The sequence below is a fragment of the Anas platyrhynchos genome, chromosome 2 (assembly GCF_047663525.1).
Source record: "Anas platyrhynchos isolate ZD024472 breed Pekin duck chromosome 2, IASCAAS_PekinDuck_T2T, whole genome shotgun sequence".
Lineage (NCBI taxonomy): Eukaryota > Metazoa > Chordata > Aves > Anseriformes > Anatidae > Anas > Anas platyrhynchos.
The window spans coordinates 54,131,990-54,151,639 of NC_092588.1; the positions used below are offsets into that span (position 1 = coordinate 54,131,990).

The 19,650-nt window shown below is 38.3% G+C and overlaps 1 protein-coding gene across 3 annotated transcripts in view; it reads right to left on the reverse strand.

Moving 5' to 3' along the window:
• Nucleotides 1-154: 154 nt before the first annotated feature.
• ROCK1 (Rho associated coiled-coil containing protein kinase 1) overlaps nt 155-19,650 on the reverse strand; it is an 86,987-nt gene continuing 67,491 nt past the window's right edge. For 2 of the 3 annotated variants that reach the window (XM_038175484.2, XM_038175486.2), the window contains 7 exons: nt 12,437-12,507; nt 8,743-8,831; nt 7,552-7,630; nt 7,160-7,421; nt 6,194-6,401; nt 3,326-3,403; nt 155-1,633 (listed from right to left, as the gene is read on the reverse strand). In XM_038175484.2, coding sequence (XP_038031412.1) covers nt 1,630-1,633; nt 3,326-3,403; nt 6,194-6,401; nt 7,160-7,421; nt 7,552-7,630; nt 8,743-8,831; nt 12,437-12,507 — 791 coding nt within the window. In that variant the 3' untranslated portion in view covers nt 155-1,629. The remainder of the gene's footprint in view (nt 1,634-3,325; nt 3,404-6,193; nt 6,402-7,159; nt 7,422-7,551; nt 7,631-8,742; nt 8,832-12,436; nt 12,508-19,650) is intronic. The other variant, XM_072034780.1, reaches the window with a different exon arrangement.

Consider the following 19,650-nt stretch of genomic DNA (forward strand, 5'->3'; position numbering starts at 1 on the left):
TGCAAATGCACCTTCTGCTAGGACCTGTTGCAATGTCTGAATGCTTAGAAAGACGTGTAAGATGCAGTCAGGAGAAAACACCATGCCAGTCATTTTCAAACGGGTCCTTCCATAAATTACTTTATTTCTCATTAAATGAGCACAGAGTCATAACCATATTAATAACAGATATGTTTATTATTACATATCCATCAGTGCGGCTTTCAATACCACTTGAAACATGCATATCGTCCTAAGGACGATTCAGTTTTCCAGTGCTTCTTATTTAATACACAACTGCAAAGCCATTATAAATTACTGAGGAGGTATTTGGTTAAGAAATAAAATAAAATAAAACCATACTGCCCATACCATGAATGTATTCCTGCTACAAAGCAAGAAAGTCTGACAGCATTTACTGAAATTCCTGAATTACCTGGAGCTTGTGTTATATGCTTTTTTTTTTTTCCTTTTTGCATTGCCTACACATTTCTTGCCGTACAAACCAGAACCAGTCCCTTTGTAAGAGGAATTCTCGTTCAAAGACTGTATTTAATTTAGAAAATTCATCTAGCGTCTACAATACTTAAACCAATTAAAGTTCAGTAAAAGCCACTGATATACAATAGTTTTGCTTTTTTTTCCTTTTTTGAGGTTTCCTTTGTTTACTTTTACATTTCTACATTTACTGACATGGCAATAATACAATTATCTCAAATTAAGGCACTAAAAGGACAACGTAAAACTCAGTAAAAGTGTTCTAAGAATAATTTACATTTCAAACAGTGCATATATGTTTGTTAACTTAATGTATGTTATCACTTAAAATTGTAAGGCAATACATTACACAGTTATAGAAATGATGTACCCCAAAATATGCTTCCAAACTCGGTTCTCCTTACTGTTAGTTCCTAATGCCTCTAATAGTAAAAGAATTCAGTATGGCTTGGCAAAAATGCATAGATTAAAGGCAATTACTTGTTTCCCCCCCCGCCCCCTTTACAAACCTGCTGAATCGGTATTTTGTAAAGCATAATGCAAAATATTTAACACTTTGATCCATTCCATAGTGGGTGATTAGCATTAAGGCTGTTAAGAACTCTGCAGTGAAGGCACTGAAGTTCAAGTGATAAGGCTTCATTTTTAAGCTAGTTCTGCAGTCTTCAAGAGCACAACTTTGAGTCTTGAAAGCAATTGCAGTCCTTCTCATTGAGAAACCTTCCTCCTCTACTCCGTTTCATATGCTCATCTTGACATAAATATTCCCCTCACAGGGTAAACAGTCTTCTTTCACTGATACGCAGAAAGTTGGCTGTATTTCATCATGATTGACAGGCTTGCTTTTTTTTTTTAATCCAAAAAGGCAGCACCTTTTTTTTTTTTATACACCTAGCTAAGCTTTATTTGCTTTAACTTGCATTACATAGTAATAATTAATCTAATCTACCTTTAGGCAAACCCGCAATTAAACACCCTCAGCGTGCTTTTGTGCCAAAGCAAGGAGGAGACAGTAATAGCAATCTTAACCCTGAAGCCTGTGATAGTTATGTTGAAAGGAACAACAGCCTGTCTGCACTGCTCGGTGTGGTTAAAAAAGCCCTGTTTTTCAGACCGCATCCCAGGAGATTCCATTAAGCACTGTACATGTGGTTAGCTGGAACAAAGAAGAAAACAGACAATTAATACTACATTCAAAAATTAGTTTCATAATATTGGGGCATTATGTTAAGAGCCTCACCGTAGAAAATACCTCAGTTAAATTATTTTTCAATTGACATCTGTAACACTAAACACATCTTCCCCAAAGCGTTCTTAATTTCTGACAACATTACATTTACACAGAGATCAGGCAGACGATAACGTTAATCATTTACCAGTAAAGCTGCAGTAAGAGTAAACAATCATGAGTGTATTTATGGCAAGCGTAAGGTGACCCTCTTTCACTTGCAGGACAAGAAAAGGCTTTTGTCAGGCTAAGAGCGCACACATGCAGCTGCCAGAGCTCATCTGATACACAGGAGTTTTGTTTTAAACATGCATTAACTTGATCAGGTGCCCAAGTCCAAATATATTAAAACAAAGCACCTCAACTGTGCTGATACAAAGAGCATAAATTAGCATGCTATAAACTAGGAAGGTTCAGATCTAGAAGCAGTACTGCAATTGCTAGCAAGTTTATTATGGAGGTCTAATTCATATTTATTAGTGGTAAGGCATTAAAATGAGGAGGAAGACTTAAAACGAACTTATATTTGAGGTTCGTTTTAATGGGTCTGATACACATCCCATAAAGTCAATAGAGCACTGCCTATCAACTGCAAAGAAAGCCAGATCAGATCTAAATGAAACATAATAAAAAATGTATTAAAGAGTGTGTTAAAGTCTGTATCCATTCAATAAGATACAGAATGCCTGCTCACAAGGTAGGACTTCATGAGACTGGACTGTGCTATTCTGTCTGACAAGACAACAATTTCCAGATATTTGGTAACAGCTAAGATAAAAGTGCATTCCATAAAAAACACCACTGCTTCTCTTACTCCTTTCCTCTTACTCCTTAAGTGCAGAGGTCAGGATGAGAACTGCAGGGTGCAGCGACTTGAGTTCCGGGAGGCCAATCTAACAACTCCCTGATACCTGAAAGGAAAAGGGTTCCTCCTCCACTTATCTTCCCAGCCCCAGCGGAGCAGCCTCCTACCTACCTTTCCTCAGCTTTGGCAGTCACCACACTTCTCAGTGGGCTGATCCCACTCACCAAATAAACGTAGAGTTCTTTTTGACAGGCAGGAAACTGAGTTGTGGACCTTTATGAAAGGGACCAAAATGCTCATCTCACGTACCTACCCAGGAGCAAGCAACAGAAGAGCAGGGAAGGAAGACAAAACAAGAATCCTCCCCTTAGAGTGGAAACCAGCTGTCAGATTAGCTCAGCTACTGTCCAATCACCAGTGAAGTGTTCAGTGTAAAAGATTTGCTGTAAATTTGTTTAATAATCTAAACACCTGGTACATTAGAAGTGACTTCTCCTGCTGGAAGGCTGATGCCCCTTCCTGGGCATACAGAACAGAACAGCTTGAAAGAAGTTCCTATCCAATCTTTTTTTTTTTTTCTGGTACTTTTAAGCTTGGTGTAACTCCAAATCCTTCCATCATTCACTCACATTGCCTGCAAGTGCCACGCAAGCCCCGTTACGCTGCAGTTAGCCCAGCGTCAGCTGTCTCCCCCCTACACAGCGGGGCTGGAGCGTGCACAAAGCTGCCCAGCAGCTCCTCGAGCGTCGGTGCCATGTGCGGGCTCCCCACCTGCCTCCTGCATGCAGCACAACGGGCTGGCAGCACGCACATACCTAGCGCTCTCGCTGGTCAAGAGCTGTGCCTCTCTAAATTGTTTATGCTCAACATGCTTCTTCCTCCACACTCGGTGCCTACAATATGCAGCAGTAGAACAGTTTGCCGTAAATTAATTACGTGTTCTAAGAAACTATGTCAATATTAAGCATTGTTAAGAAACGAGATTTCTAAGGTCAAATACTAATTATGTCACCAAGTTCACTAACGGATACAGGCCGACTCTAGGAAGAGCTGGGAGAGGGAGAAGGGATGTAAGGGTTTCTTTCTTGTTGTGCTTCCTCCTGACGTTTGTTCTCGATTGAAAACATTCCTGGATTAATTCTCTGACAGAAATAGATACATTTACTGAGGTAATCTGTGAAGCTCATAGAAGATAAAGCAGGAGCGTGCAGTTCTCCTCCTTTTAGTGCTAGTGAGCTATTAGGATCGTTGTATCTCTTGTGTCTTAGCCAATGATCTTTAAAATAATGTTTTCTCATTCAAATGAAAGTTCCTGTTCACTACCTCCACATTTCTATGATTCTATACCATTCTAACAAGACAAGGGCCCACAGGATTAATTACAAAAATTGTGTAACTGATCTCCCCAAACAGACCCATTCTTTTAAGAGCTACTGTAAAGTTTCACATACACAATTGTTTACCCTATAAGGAATTAGCTGTAAATTTGGGTTGTGCTGAAGACCACCATGAACAGCATCTCCATTAAGACAGAATGAAAAAGAAATAATGAATTGATTTAAAAAAAATCAATCACTATTTTTGCTGTTCCTTACTTATCAACTCCCTGTATGACTGTAGTTGGTAATAGGGCAGGTGACAAGAATCCCAGTCTTGCAGCATCACGTTAGCTGCTGGTGGATGGCGAAGGTGACCCTCTGCACCTTGCACTTGGGTAACTATCAATTTAAACTATGAAACGTATGCTGTGCTGGGTTTGTATCCTTCAAGTTTCTTCGTAACAACTCTGTACTGTCCTAAAATATAAACATTACATATATTTTTTCAGACCAAGAAATACTACCTCAGAAGATACTTGGTTGGATTGGCATTTTCAGTGAGTAATACTGCCTAATAGCATTTCACTGTCATGTTTTAAAAGCTATTAAAAATATATTAATGAATTTTACATTAACAGTGTTTTTGGTTTGTTTCTTTTCCCAGAATTGATGTTGGAATGGCCAGTCAGTATCAAAACCATTCCACTTATTTAAGTAGCAAACAATATGCTTTTTCTTTTGGTCTTAGGTAGTCCAAGACTCACTAAAAAATCTTACTAATCCGTAACAGCATTCTTTAAGTAGTTCTAAACATTTCTATTGCCTTTACCTGCCTGTTTTTAAGCTGCCTGTTTTTAAAGGCAGACCTTTTAAGGTCTGCTTTTAGTAACCTGTTTCTAGAATCCTCTGATTATTTTTCTATCACATGATGTATAAAAATCACTTGGTATTTTTTTTCCCCAGTCACAGACCAAGAGCATTTCAACAGTTCTATTGTAAATAAAGATGTTAAATAACAACTATTAATGATGCATATTTTAAATCAGCAGATGCAACTTAGAGACCAATTTTTTAAAAGATATGGCTAATCTTGGTGGGGAGAGGGGTAACATTTTTTAATAAATCCCAGAAAGTTGAGGACTGAAGGAAAATTAAGTTTGGAAACACTGCAGCATTATGAAGCTTATGGAAGTTGGGAGAAGTGGACATTCTGTAGACAAGACGATTTAACAAGATTTCACATCTAACTGTCCACCTATTCAGTTATTTTGGGGGAAAGGAACATGCATACTGTCAGAAAGCAAGTTAAAAATCAGTACAACGTCCTAGCATTAAAAAAGAAGTGTATTTTAAATCTGGCCCTGGTGAATGCACAGGGTCACAAATAGCTCTGCCAAACAACTGATGAGATAGGAGAAGACAGGGAATGATTGAGCAAGGAGAAGGGATGGAATCATCATTTAACCTGCCTGACACTAACAGAAATAGCATAAACAGTTCGAGAATCTAGAAGTTTCTTGGTGGCTTCTGACACAAACCCATGAATCCCTGGTTGATGAGAAACTCAACGTGAGACAGCAATGTACATTTGCAGCCCCAAAAGCCAACCATATCCCAGGCTGTATCAAAAACAGCGTGGCCAGCAAGGTCGAGGGGGATGATTCTCCCTCTCTGCTCTGCTCTCATGAGACTGCACCTGGAGCGCTGCTTTCAGCTCTGGGGCCCCCAGCATAAAGACATGGACCTGTTGCAGTGAGCTCAGAGGAGGGCCACGAGGATGATCAGAGGGCTGGAGCACCTCTCCTATGAGGACAGGCTGAGAGAGCTGGGGTTGTTCAGCCTGGAGACAAGAAGGCTCTGGGAAGGCCTTCTGGGAAGGCTCTTATAGTGGTCTTCCAGTACCTAAATGGGGCCTCCAGGAAAGCTGGGGAGGGAGCATAGTGATAGGACACGGGGGAATGGCTTTAAACTAAAAGAGGGTAGATTTAGATTAGACAATAAGAAGAAATTCTTCACTCAGAGGGAAGTGAGATACAGCAACAGGCTGCCCAGAGAAGCTGTGGATGCCCCATCCCTGGAGGTGCTCAAGGCCAGGCTGGATGGGGATTTGGGCAACCTGGTCTGGTGGGAGGTGTCCCTGTTCATATTTTCCATATGTGAACTGGTAAATATACAAATGACAGGAGAATTCTGTCTATTCCTCCTTTTAGGATTTAAGCAGAGATTTAGATTACCAGTTCAACAGTGTTAACAATAGAGTTATTTCACAGTTTCCTGTTAAATAAGACTTAAAGAGTTTTTTGTTTTGTTTGTTTGTTTTTTTGAAGTTAAAAAGATCCATAGCTTTTGTAGTTTATTTCTCACCTAGTTTTTCCAGAAGTATTTTTAACAGCTTTTCGGAATGACTGATTTGCTGAGGATCTTGTAGACATAGTTCTAGGAGACGCTCGAACGAAAGTAGATGGCGGGTTCTTGGGGATCTTCTTCACTAAATGAGTCACCCACTTCTTCTGTTCATCTTGACAGGATGCCAGTAACAACATGTCTCTTGCTGAAGTTACATCGTAACTCACTGTACATAGAAGGTAGAAGATGAATCAGGGAAAATTTGGATTTGTTATCAGAACAACAAATTATGACATACCAGTTGCACCACTGGAAAAAAAAAAACAGCTTCTCTATACATACTTGTATCTGAACATTTTATTTTTAGAAGGCAATAAACAGCAAGAGAAATTATACTGTTGTTTTTTTTTTTCCCAGTAGTTGTCTCTCTTCATTAAGATTCTTGATTCTAACTCAAGAAATGAGACATTTTACACTCATTTCAGTCTTATGCTGGACAAGTTGCATGGGTACCTCATGACTGACTTCCAGAGTACATACTCCAAGTGCTCCATTTCACAGGAGCACAGAAAAAGAAACCTTCACTCCAATCCATGAAGTGGCTGAAGAACCTTCAAAGGTCTTAGCATGGACTGGTGATGTGGCTACTGTATTGTCACTAACTGGGGCTATGCACAAGGACAGAAAGAATGGTCTGGGAACCAAGCAGCTAACCAGTACCTGGGCAAAAACCCCTAGAGACCCTTGTGCTCTACAGGTCCTCAGCAGAGCCACAACAGTTACAGCACAAAAGGCCTCCCTGCACAGGCTTTCCACAGCTGCCTGTCCGTAACCAGCATTAATGATAGTGTAACAGTATCTTTCATATCTAAAACATAAAACTAAAGAGTACAACACTTAAAGTGCTTTTATTTTCATCCCCGAGGTCAGGAGGTGTGGCTAAAATGCAGAGAAGATGGAATGCTACAGAAAACATGAGTGTACCTTTGCATGGTGCAATTAATTCCTCCTTTCTATCCAAGTGGTCCCTGTGGCACTTCACATGGCATCTTCGACATTCCAGGGCAGCAGGGGGTTTAAAGACGTGCCAAAGAGGTTTGGCACAGGCCTCACAGTTGGCTGGGAAGTGGTATATCGTTGGAATAAATTCATGGCCTTTGTGATTTAGAAAATTCGTCTTCTCTGCCGGCTGTACTGGTTCTACCTCCAAATCCTTCCTGCATTCTCCCTCATTAGCATACAGAATCTAAAAAAAAAAAGGAAAAAAACAGCATGTTACTGCTGAAGCACCACATATTTTGTATGTTTTTCCAAAGATAACTCTGAACTTTTTGAAGGGAATTAGAAGAGAAATGACAATTCCCTTCTTTTTTTACCTGGAAGATTTTAGGAATTTCTTCAGTTTCTGCTCTATATACATCTCCTTGAGTTACAGGTCGGACATGGAACAGCTTACTAGATTAAAAGAAACATAAATCAGAAAAGGCTAAAAGGTTACAGTCAAATTACTTTGAAGTTCTTATAAATTCTGTTTATGCAAGCAAAATTATATACTCCAAGGCTGTATTATGGTTTCAGGAAACCACTAAAATCATACAGATCTTGTCTATCCAGGTAAGACCAAAAGTTTGGAAAGAGGATGATCTTAAAATGGATTAAAGATCCACCATGGCAAATTTACCTGTGAAAATTCTTCCTTAGGACATTCAAATTCTTCCTTAGGACAGTGAGAAGTCTGATTATTGCTAGAAAAGCATATTTACAGCCCTAGAAGTAACCATATCAAGCACAGCAATATTTTTTTTCACCAAATCATGTGATTAACTGAGAATCAATCAATGCAAGAAGATCACAAAAGGCAATCTGGGGCACTAGGTACTGAAAATGCTGTTAAAATTGGAACAAACATCATCCTGCACTGGGTAAAGGCTGCAAGTCCATCCAGCCCAACACTCTCTTTTCACCAGTAGCCATAACAGATGTTTATGCAAAGAGAATAAGAAAAAGCTCAAAGAGAAAATAATGCTTTTCCTATTTATAAGCAACTGGCAGCTTAAGTGCTTCCTGAGTTTGTGATTACTTCCAGACCACTACATTTGTTATGTTAGTCACTGGCAGATCTATTCATAAATTTTGAAGCCTTTTTCCACTTACTACTCTATGACATCCCATAATGCTGGTCAGCTGTTCAAACATCACCATCATGTAACAGCAATGGGCTTCAGTCATATTTGACACATTTTTCCTTTATGTATCACCAATGCAGAGGGAACATAACTTATTTTTTCGCTTGAAATACATAGAAACCATCTGGAAAATTTAAAAATGCTTTGGGCTTGGTTAATACTGAGCCCTTCTCAGATTGCCAGAAAAAGGTGTGAGGCAAAGGGATGAGGATCTAAAAACAGAGTTTATACCTCGTTTTTGTGTGCTCCACAACTATCATGACCTGAAAATTCAAAGTTATTTATGGACTGTTGAATCCAAGTGCCTAGGTTTGTTATCAGTGATCTCAGACACTGCTCTTTTGCCTATCTTTATGCAAAGTCAACGATAACTTCACTTACTCTATGTCTAGTACCATGGATGGGTTAGACTGGTCCTTGTCCTTTTCATCGTTATAGAACAGTATCTTTTTACTGCTCACCACGACATACTGGGGAAAGAAAGAATAAAACAATTTAAAACTGCATTAAAAAAAAACAACAACAACATTTAAAAGTACATAAAAGCCTGAGTAAAGTAAGGTTTTTACACTAATATCAGCAAATACTTGTATTGTTATCCACAGCCAGCTATACTACAGCCATAGCGATTGTGTGCTGTCACTGGAGAACTCTGAAATGCCCACAACAACTCTGTAAGTCTATCTGTACACAAAACTCAAACTTCAGTTGCTACAGGGATGTTACTATGAAAGTTACTCCATCCCTGAGCAGCTCCTGGAGTGCAGAGTCTGTCACTTACTGATAAGCTGAAAACACCTCCCCTAGTCTAGAGACCTGCAGGACTCACCAAACAAGCGGTGGCCTTTTCTACAATTTCTCTTTAATGGACCAGTATAATAAAAAGCAAAAGCAAACCAGCAGTAAGAGCAAACAAGTCACACTCTGGTATATATTTCAGATGCAGGAATAAACTGAGACAGCAGAGTAAACGTTTGCAGATGAAGAAAAAAAGAAACGGACATTCTTTTGCTGCATGCCACTTTAAAGGTCAAACCACAAAGTACTTTCCAGAATTGTAAAGATGCTAAGAAAGAAATATTAAGTAATGTGATTAGTTTATTTTTTTCCTTAGTATTTTAAAGCTCTTGCTAAGAACCTACATATTAACATAACTATCCCATGCTACTGAAAAAATAGAGTACTTGAGAGTGCATGGGATTCTGAGGAATATGGAAGAGCTATTGGGAAAGCACTGAGTTTTAGAGCAGGAGTGGGCTTCAGGCTCCAATTCCAAGAAAATACCCAAATGTTGAGTATGCCTGCAGCATCTGCCCTCCTGTCCCCAAAAGAGCAAAAATATAGTCCTCAACCTAAAGCATGCAGACACCTTTCCAGTGCCACTCATAATCACACAACTATAAATGTTTCACAGAATGCTTTGGGTTGGAAGGGATCTTAAAGACCACCTAGTTCATACCCCCTGCCATGGGCAGGGACACCTCCCACCAGACCAGGTTGCCCAAAGCCCCATCCAGCCTGGCCTTGAGCACCTCCAGGGATGGGGCAGCCACAGCTTCTCTGGGCAGCCTGTGCCAGGGCTTCACTGCCCTCTGAGGGAAGAATTTCTTCCCGATGTCTAATAAAAATCTCCCCTCTTTTAATTTTAAGCCACTACCCATTGTGCTATCACTACACCCCCTGACAGTGTCCCCTCTCCAGCTTTCTGGTAGGCCCCCTTTAGGTGCTAGGAGGAGAAACATGTTCATAGAAGAATCTGCTCTTCCTACAAGAGCAGGTTGAGCCTCCTCATTACAGAGAACTAACTCTGACCTCACAATCCGAATACGCAAGTTACCTTAACAGAAAACTGCTTTTAAAACGTGTTGCTCAAGCTGCATGTTACAGCTGTACACAAGCTACTGAACTGCATCTAAACCCACAAAAGGCATTGTGTTTTTTTTTGTGTGTGTGTGTGTCCCTGACAAAAAGGGCTTTTACCTCCTCAGTCAGGATTCTTTAATACAAGGTCCGATCAACTTGAGTAAGTACCAAGTAGTAGTGGTGTGAGTCTGTGATTTTCTTCACTGAAGAAAAAGAGTCTGAGTTTGTATTCCTTTGATCTGATTCAACAGAGAGCTGATGCCTTCTCTGCCTTTGAAGTACACACCTCTGCCTTTCACAGATAAGAGTAAGGCCTTAAAATGACTACTACTAACAAATGCAAATTCTGACTGCAATTGAGCTCAGTTATCACTCTGCATACAAGTGTTGGTGAAAGAACAATTCAACCTCACAAAAGACAAGTTAACTAATAAGGTATGCAACAGCTTCAACATCCTGTTATGACCATGCAAAAAAGTATTTTTATCATCTCAACTTGGGATGAAGTTCCAAATAGAAATATGGGTAACCCATTTTAATGATAGCTTGACCTCTAAGCTCAAGTCTTTCTACTCAAATGAATCTTTTCCACACTCAAAACTTTCTAACTTGAGCTAAATAACTGAGGGCATGGGACAGAAATCAGAGCCACTGGCATCTGAGTCAGAAATGTGGCAATTCAATTTCTAACAACTCAGACATCAATCCAATTATTCTGCTAATACAGTTCGCAGTTACTGCTGCTGCTAATACAGTTACCGCTTTCTCTTGAACTTAACCTGGACGTGGCTATATTTGAGGTTCCATACCTCCCACTAACCCCCAGACTGAAAGCTAATTAGAGCAGGAGCACATGAAGAGGTTAAGTACAAGCCAATTTGTTCCAGATGCAGCATAGTTCAGCCAACAGCACACACACCCAAGTTAATGTGGTCCCTCACTACTGGGTCTGTGGTTGAATCTCAGCTAGCTTAAGGATCTTGTCAGCATGATTCATTTTATGACAGAGGCATCTATTTGTAGCTCAAATTCCTTCCAAGTGCAGGAATTATTATTTAAAATAGCAAAGTATGAAATATCTTGAAGGATCTAAGCATGCCTGAAGAAGCTCAGATAGTCTTTCGGTGGAGAAGCTGCATTTATCTGAAGTTTACAAATTTAATCATCACGGAGTGAGTAAGTATTCTTCATTTCTAGAAGACAAGTACATAAAGCTGCCAGATGTATTCTGACAGAAAAAGGATGCAATATTTTAGATAATCCAGAGCAGAATAAAGCTACATGATTTGTGGCAGAGGCACTGCCAAAAGTCTGACAGCAAGCTGGATAAATCAATCCTGAAACAACAGAAGTCAAACAGCCTTAGCTATCAAACAATTTTTGGTACATGTTGCACATCCATTACATCAGTCCCGGAATAAATTTACAAACAGGTGTATTTCTTGAGGCACCTGAAGAACATTCTAACGCTATTGTTGTTTAACTCAATTATAGCACCAAGAACATCCTTGATCTTGCCCTTTAAATTTCATCCAGTTCTGCTGATACAGAGGCATTGAAAGACACAGTGACTAGAAGCCAACTGAAAAGCACTTAAAGTATCTGTAACAAACCTAAGGTTCCAAACTGCAGTAATCAAGCAGTTTCAGTATGGTACTTGATTGCACTGACTCTCATCTGAGGGTCCAGGGGAAATACTATAAGTGTTTGTTAGTTGAAATAATGTAGAGCTTAACCCTCACTCTTCACAAAATATTACTGGTAGTAGTCTGACAGACACACCACCTTCTACAGAGGAAAAAAAATAATACTACTTTCTTTAGAGTGGGAATTCCACCACAGAGGTCCAGTTTCTGAGATTAAACCAGTCTCTTCAAGAAACTAACCACCTTAAAATAAGGGAAAAGGAAATGTCATTGAAAATTATCCATGACAATTTATAACAAGAATGAAGACCAAGGCAAAGTAGAATCCAAACGGGAATCATGATTCTAAGATGCTCATTGTAAAGCATTTCCTCAACCACCTGTTAAATTTGTACAACATTATTATCACACTGAACTTGATTATTTTTTTCTTCTTAATAATGTCTAGGCACTAAATAACTCCAATAATTTTGTTTAAGAAAGATGAGTTGTAAAGCAAATTCCATCATTACTCTATGCCTAAAAAGCTTTTCAAAGGAGTTAGGGAAGAAAAAATCCATTTGTACCTGTTTCTTCCAGCCATACCGCTTTATATTTCCTTTGTTTGGTATTGAAAGCCAACCTTCAAGTCTTGATTCTAGTTCAAAAGAAAAAAAAATAAAATTATATATTTAATGATAATAAAAAACAACACAAAGCAAACTACTACTAGAAAGGAAAATGTACTACATGCAGTAATAGGCAATTACCTATTTAGCAAAGCAGAATAAAAAGCACAGCTGAATAAAATGAAGATAAGCATTTATTTCATGCTCCATCACAAGCTAACACTATTATATAGTTACTGTAGAATAAAGTGAAACTGTTTTCCTTGATGCCAACATCTGAACATAAATAGTTTGCAAAGGGTCAGGCACAGGGAGACTGCTTTGAAAATGTGTTACAGCTTAAATAGAGGACTATTAAGAGCTTTTCAATGTAAATATCATTTACACTCATAGGGGCTACATGAAAATATTCAACAGGAAGATGCAGCAAATAAACCAGAACCACATTTTCCAAGGGTAACAAAAAAGGAGAGCGCACAAGAGCAAGCAAAGCTACACAGGTGTTCCATTACTCACAGAAGATAAGCATAGGAGATAAATAAATAAGGAATGCAGGAAGAATCAACTGGATATAAAGAATAAGAAACAGGCATTTTATTCAAATTTTCAGTGGACAGTTTTCCAAAGATTAATGTAATAACTTGTTTTGCTATCACAAAACCACTAATTTAACAATTATACAAAGAAGGGTCACAAGAAAAATAAGTCTGCCATAATGTGAATTGTGGTCTCAAAACTTCCTCCAGCTGATACTGTCAGTTTATTTTTACTTTTTGATAGATATTATTAAAATTCTGTAGCCAGGTAACAGAATCGAGAAGCTATCCTGACTATCTTTACTCCACTGATCTAAACTGACATAGAAGTCTCAGAGTTTTGTAAATGGAAGAATGAAGTAATGAAAACAAAATTTTTCATTCCAGAACTACAAATTAACCTCTATTTTTAAAAAATCATATAATATTCTAATGATTATAAAAGTGTGATTCTGTAAAATAAAGCATCAGTACAGAAAAATAGCTGATAATTATAAAGAATGCATACATCACAGTTAATTTGAACAGCAGCACTCAAAACTTAAAAACATCAGGTTAAAATTTGCTGAAACATTCTCCACAAATATTTGTGTAAAACTAAACTACTGGTTCCCTTCATAATCCCATGATAATTCCGTGAGTTTCATCCCAGTAAGCTCTGAAAAATACACCCAGATATGCAGAAGATACTTCGTTTTGTAAAATTACAAGGAGACTGACAGCCCAACCTTTTAAGAGACATTAAAATTAGGCTTGGGAAAATAAATAAATAAATAAATAAAAATTAAAAAAAAAAAAAACAAAAACAAAATTTTCCAACATTAGCTATACAGCATACAATATTTGAAAGTAGAATATACTTTAAAAAATAGAATCACCTCTTAACATTTCTCCAAGAATACAGAAAATCCTCAAAATACTTGGTGGGGGCACTGAACTACCAAAATTACAGCTGGGAGAAAAGCGTGTTAACAGAATTCCTTCCAACATGAAACCTGCCTGGAAAAAAGAGAAATGTACTTCTTCCCTGCCTCTCAAATTTGGGTAAGAATTACAGGGGGCTGGGTGGCTGCCTCTCCTCCTCCAAGCTCTTGATATTCAGGGGCTTTGGAAAACGAAACACATTTCCTTCACATTTGCAGGCATCACAGCTAGTTCTTACCTTATTTTGAATATTTGTTCCTTAATGATTAATTTTATGTCAAGAGAAGATTCTTTCATTTTTAGACATTTCAGAAATATTCCAAAGCTCTAATCCTCTGTTGCAAAACAAAGCGATTACCCACAACTAAAGAACATACTACAGACTACTGAGATTCAAAAGGAACACTACACATCTGGGGAAAGAGTGGCACAGGAAATTTTGAAGAGAGATCCACTAACGACACATTTTTAAGATGCACCAGGTACTATGATGCTTATACAGACAGCATGAGGAGGAGTATTTATCGAAGTTCACTTTATTTCAGTACGTTTTGGAAGAAATTTCAAAGGAAGTGGAAAGTGGATGAGCTGTTAAAAGTGGATTGGTTGACATTCCTTTCTGTTCACTACAAGTCTATTTTAGTGATCAAATACTATTTGAATGAGGAATAATTTCTGAGCTGTGAATAATGTCCTGCAGTTGAAAATATTTTCTGAATGTACTCCTTTTCAGCAAAGCCAACATTTGTCTGGAACTAGATGTACTCTTGAAAGGGCAGATGAGCCCTTTCGTTCCAGCCGTGCCACAAAGGTTTGTCTTAAGTACGATTTGCAGTGCATTTTTATTTCCCTTGACCGAGTTAGCAAACTGCAAACGCTCATCTGGATGTTTCACAAATATCTGATCCAGAAAAAGAATATTTATGAGAGTTCTGATAAAGTAGTTAGGAAAATGCGGGCTATCTAGTCTATAAAGAAAGAATCTTCCAGCTTTGTCTTTAAAAGTAGGCTGAAACCTATTGCCTGACAACTTCCCTGTATTTTGGAAAGAATCCCAGAACCTAAACGTAGTATTCCCAACCCAGAAAAAACAAGATAGGCCTCAAAAATATGTTATGGCTACCTGGATTCAAACAGTATATGAAGAAAAAAATATCCGTGAAAGGTACAGTTGTTATAATTATCTGCCAGAATATATTAGAACATGGATTTGTGTTCTAAATAACTTCATGGCTGTTATTCATATTGCCATCACTGTAATTCAGTACATTAAAGAGGAGTTCTAACAGTATGTCTTCAATAAAATTACAAAAGACAACCATTACTGTATTGATTTATGAGACTAGTTGTTTTGGAGCTGAAGTGCCCTTATAATCAATACAAATACACTATTTTCTCTGTTTTCAGGAATCCCTGCTCCTCAGGCTCTTCCCATAAAGACAGAAAAAAAACGGGGATTACTACCTCACTAACTTCTTCCAGTCCACATTCAAAAAATCATTCACCTAGATGGTCCACATTCAGTATTCTATCCTGCCCATGTAAGACATTACTTAATAACATACACTGTAAACTATTCTGTCTTCCATTTAAAGCTGCAGGGCAACTCAATTGTTTATTGAGATTGAAAGAACTAATTCACAACAGGTTACGTGCTGTACAAGGATCAGAAAAAAACCCTTGAAGCTCATGATTAAGTTTTATCTTCACAAAGAACAATTCTGCTAGCAAGTCTTAACACTTGCATGATTGTAAAATCTAGCTAGGAGGAAGAGGCCTTCTAAAGGCATCGTAAAAAAGATCATATTTCAGCTGCTTCAGCAAGAACTCTAATGTGAGATATCAACTGAGACAAGAGCTACTGTCCGAATTGATGAGAAAAAGTGAGAAATATGGGAATTGCTTAGAAGTGAATATAAGAAGACTTTCCTCTGTCTTTCTCATCAGGAGAAGAAAAATCCTGAGACCAGCCTGGATCACCTGAATAACCTGATCCTAATCTTGGGATCAGTGTAAATTGTTCTGGATGTACCATAACTTGAGGGGAGGGGTATTTAGTTCCATGACACACAGACCACCTCCAAGTGAGATGTAGCTGTAAAGAATACATTTTAGTATTACCTTGAGCTTAGTCTAAGAGCTTATCCAAGGTCTTCTGACGCCAAAATTTCACAAGATGCTCTTCCTGTAAATTATGAATTCTCTTCCTGTAGCCTCTCTGGTGACTAGCACCATAAGCTCCCTGAATATAAAAGAGATCCAATAGCCTGATCCCTCCACCTCTGGCATGCAAGATAGTGGAAAATGCCTAAGAATCATGGGTTTCTTTGGAATGCTGCCAACATTACTATTGCACCATTTCATACCAAGCTTTTTTTTTCCCCCTCAATTAAACCAGAAACTGCCCATCATCAGAATTGAAACCATGGAGCCATTCTATGTTTACATTATTTTGTGTTTTCATTTTTTCCCTGGTGATATTTTTTTTTTTTACTAAGAAAACAGGAAAACGAATAAATCATACTGTATTTATTTAGTAATTCTACTGTTTGCATTAAATATTCTAAGGAATGTCTTTCCCTTAAAAGCAGATGCATCAGCTAGAGAATCTTGTTGACTACCCATCAGATCCATGTCTTAAACAAGAAGCTATTTGTGCTCTGAAGAAACGTCTGTGTATGAGTTCCTCACCAAAAACACTGACCAAATACTTCAGAAAACATCTGAGAACAAGAATGGAAATGCTACAGAAGTGATGGGAAACTAGCACACAGTTGAAGACAAAGTTCACGCTACTAAATTGTAACAGATGAACTTCTGTGGTATGCCACCTTCTGTTTTGAAGAATAATTATTTGGCTTGCAGAAAAATAACTACATGCTAGATAATTTGGATGGACGGAAAGGTAACCTGGAAGGAATAGAGACATTGTCCAAGCTGGAGGGTATCAAGTTAGGAAAGCTAAGCTACAGATAGAATTCAATCTGGCCAAAGTCATCAAGGACAAGAAGAAGGGCTTCTACAGGTTCCTCAGTGACCAAAGGAAGACTAGCGAAAATGCAGGCCCTGAAGGAAACAGGAGACTTGTCTACCTAGAACAGTGAGAAGTCTGAGGCAGCGAGAGCCTTCGTTGCCTCAGTCTTTACCAGCAAGACCAGCCTTCAGAAATCCCAGGTCCCAGAGACCAGACTGAACGGCTGAAGCAGAGAAGATGTATCCAGCTCTTCTTTGGTGGAAGATGATCAGGTCAGGGAATGCCTGAGCAAACTGGACATGCACAGGTCCATGGACCCAGACGTAGTCCTGAGCAACCTGCTTGAGCAGTTGGTTTGGACCATATGACCTCCAGAGGTTCCTTCTGACCATTCTATGATTCTGTCAATATCCTTTTTCTATAGCATGGGATACTTAGACCTTGAAGACTGGATTTCTTTTCCTGCTTATAATGCTAGTGCACTCCTGTGCTCTCTACTTACCTAACACTGTGTTAAACATGACTATACATGTATTAATGTCAGGATTTCTCTAAATTACCTAAATTGCTTCTTATTCAGATTCTAGTTAATTCAATCTTGCTCAAAAAACTTACAGCGTATAGAGACATAATCTAAATTCATTATTAAGTAATATACATCAGAGGCCATAATATGTATTAGACCTGTAGGACACTAACACCAGCAACAAAACTGCAGTAAAAAACAAAGACATGAAAGAAAAAAGCACAAAAAATGAGGGAGAGGAGTGAAAGGGTGGTAAAACAGAAATGGAGGGGTAATGAGTATAGAAGACAAAGGGAAAGATTGTAAGAATTTCTGGTAATTATGATATTCTAATTAACAATGAAAAGGCCGCTGACCTGTAAACATTTGGCATATACAGAAGTTTCTGCCTCAAAAATCAAAGTGGAGGGTCAGACAGACAGAAGCCTGTCGCATGGTCCAGAAAAGGGCCAGGAAGATGATCAGGAGGCTGAAGCGCCTCTGATCTAGTGGGTGTCACTAGAAAGAGAAAGGCTGAGAGAGCTGGGGATTTCCAGCCCATAGAAGAAAAGGCTCTGGTGAGACCTCATGGCAGCTTTTCAATACTTAAAAGGGGCTTATAAAAAAGACATCAACTTTTTACTTGGGCAGATAATAACAGGACAAGGAAGAATGGTTTTAAACTAAAAGAGGGGAGATTTAAATTAGAGGTTAGGAGAAATTCTTCACTCAGAGGGTGGTGAGGCACAGGCACAGGCTGCCCAGAGAAGCAGTGGATGCCCCATCCCTGGAGGTGCTCAAGGCCAGGCCAGACAAGGCCCTGGGAAACCTAATCTAGTGGGTGTCAGCCCTGCCCATGGCAGGGGGGTTTAACTAGCTATTATTTAAGGTCCCTTCCAATCCAAGCCATTCTGTGATTCTATGAAGTCTATGCACATCTCCAAAGGGAAAACTGGAAATAACATACCTCATGAATCACACAAAGAAACAGCATACTCCTACAGACTTTGCATGATCTGAGAGACAACAGCATCACATTGACATGTTATTAATCTTAAGAAGAAAATAAGGAAGCTGCTACCAGATGGAGGTAAGTGGTGTTTTCTTCAGTGCAATACACAAGAGCCATTTTGCTGAAAATGGCTGAGAAGCAAAGTAAGCAAGTTTAATGCTACCCTTTTACGTTAAATAAATCTAGTCCATTTTCTTGTAGAGAAATGTAGGCTTTCTATTTACAGGAATTCAGAAATTCTCAGCAAAAAAAAATAGAAACTACAGACTTCTTCATTTAGGAAATGCTATCAAATATAAGAGACATTTCCAAATAGTAATTTGAGGTGGAAAAAAATGTTTTAACAAAAGTTAAATGTAAAAACCTCTGATTCCTTTTTGGCCCTAATTAAACAGAAGCCACCGAGAATTAGTATCTAACAGAAAAGCTCATGAGAAGTGCTCCTGAAAAGGATTGAAAGTTCAGGAATACCTAAGGGGGTAAAAAGGGGAGTTCCTAGCAGGTGTCAGACAGCTAAGAAAATTACTTCATCTATCTAATAGCTCTAAGAATTCCCAACATTGAGTTTTAGTGGAAGTTTGGCTACAGAAGACATTTCTGAAACAAATAAAATTATATTTACATTACAATATGGCAATATCCTGAGGGTTTTTACAGACTGAATTGTCAGAATGCAAAAGGCTTCTTGGAAAGAGTGGAAGTTGCAAAGAACAGACCACATGATTATCTGAATAGAAGTTAATTCTAAAACACAACGGATTTCAAAATGAACATCTGAAAATATACTAGGGGAAGACAGGATACAAAAATAGACACAGAAAAGAATAACTACATAAAAATATACTGCAAGTTCCACAACCTACCTGAAATTTAAATCATTTTATGACCATTGGAAAAGTTCTAGAATGTAGCAATCTGTGCAACATGAAGTGCATACACAGGAAAAGAGACACCTAAAATATTTCTATCTACTTTTATCCAATTACTTATCCACTGAGGTCTTAAAACACCTAATATAGTATTTTATTTTCACATTTTTGAATCTGTTTTTCTATAGTGCAATCAGAATGTAAATTTGTAAGACTAGCATTTATAAAGAATTTTTAAAAAATTATGTAACTGTACACAGAAAATAAGCCTCACTCCAATATACAGAAATTGTAAAGCACTGATTATTGCTAAATATTTTCTCCCGTATCTACAAATACAGCAATGTGAATA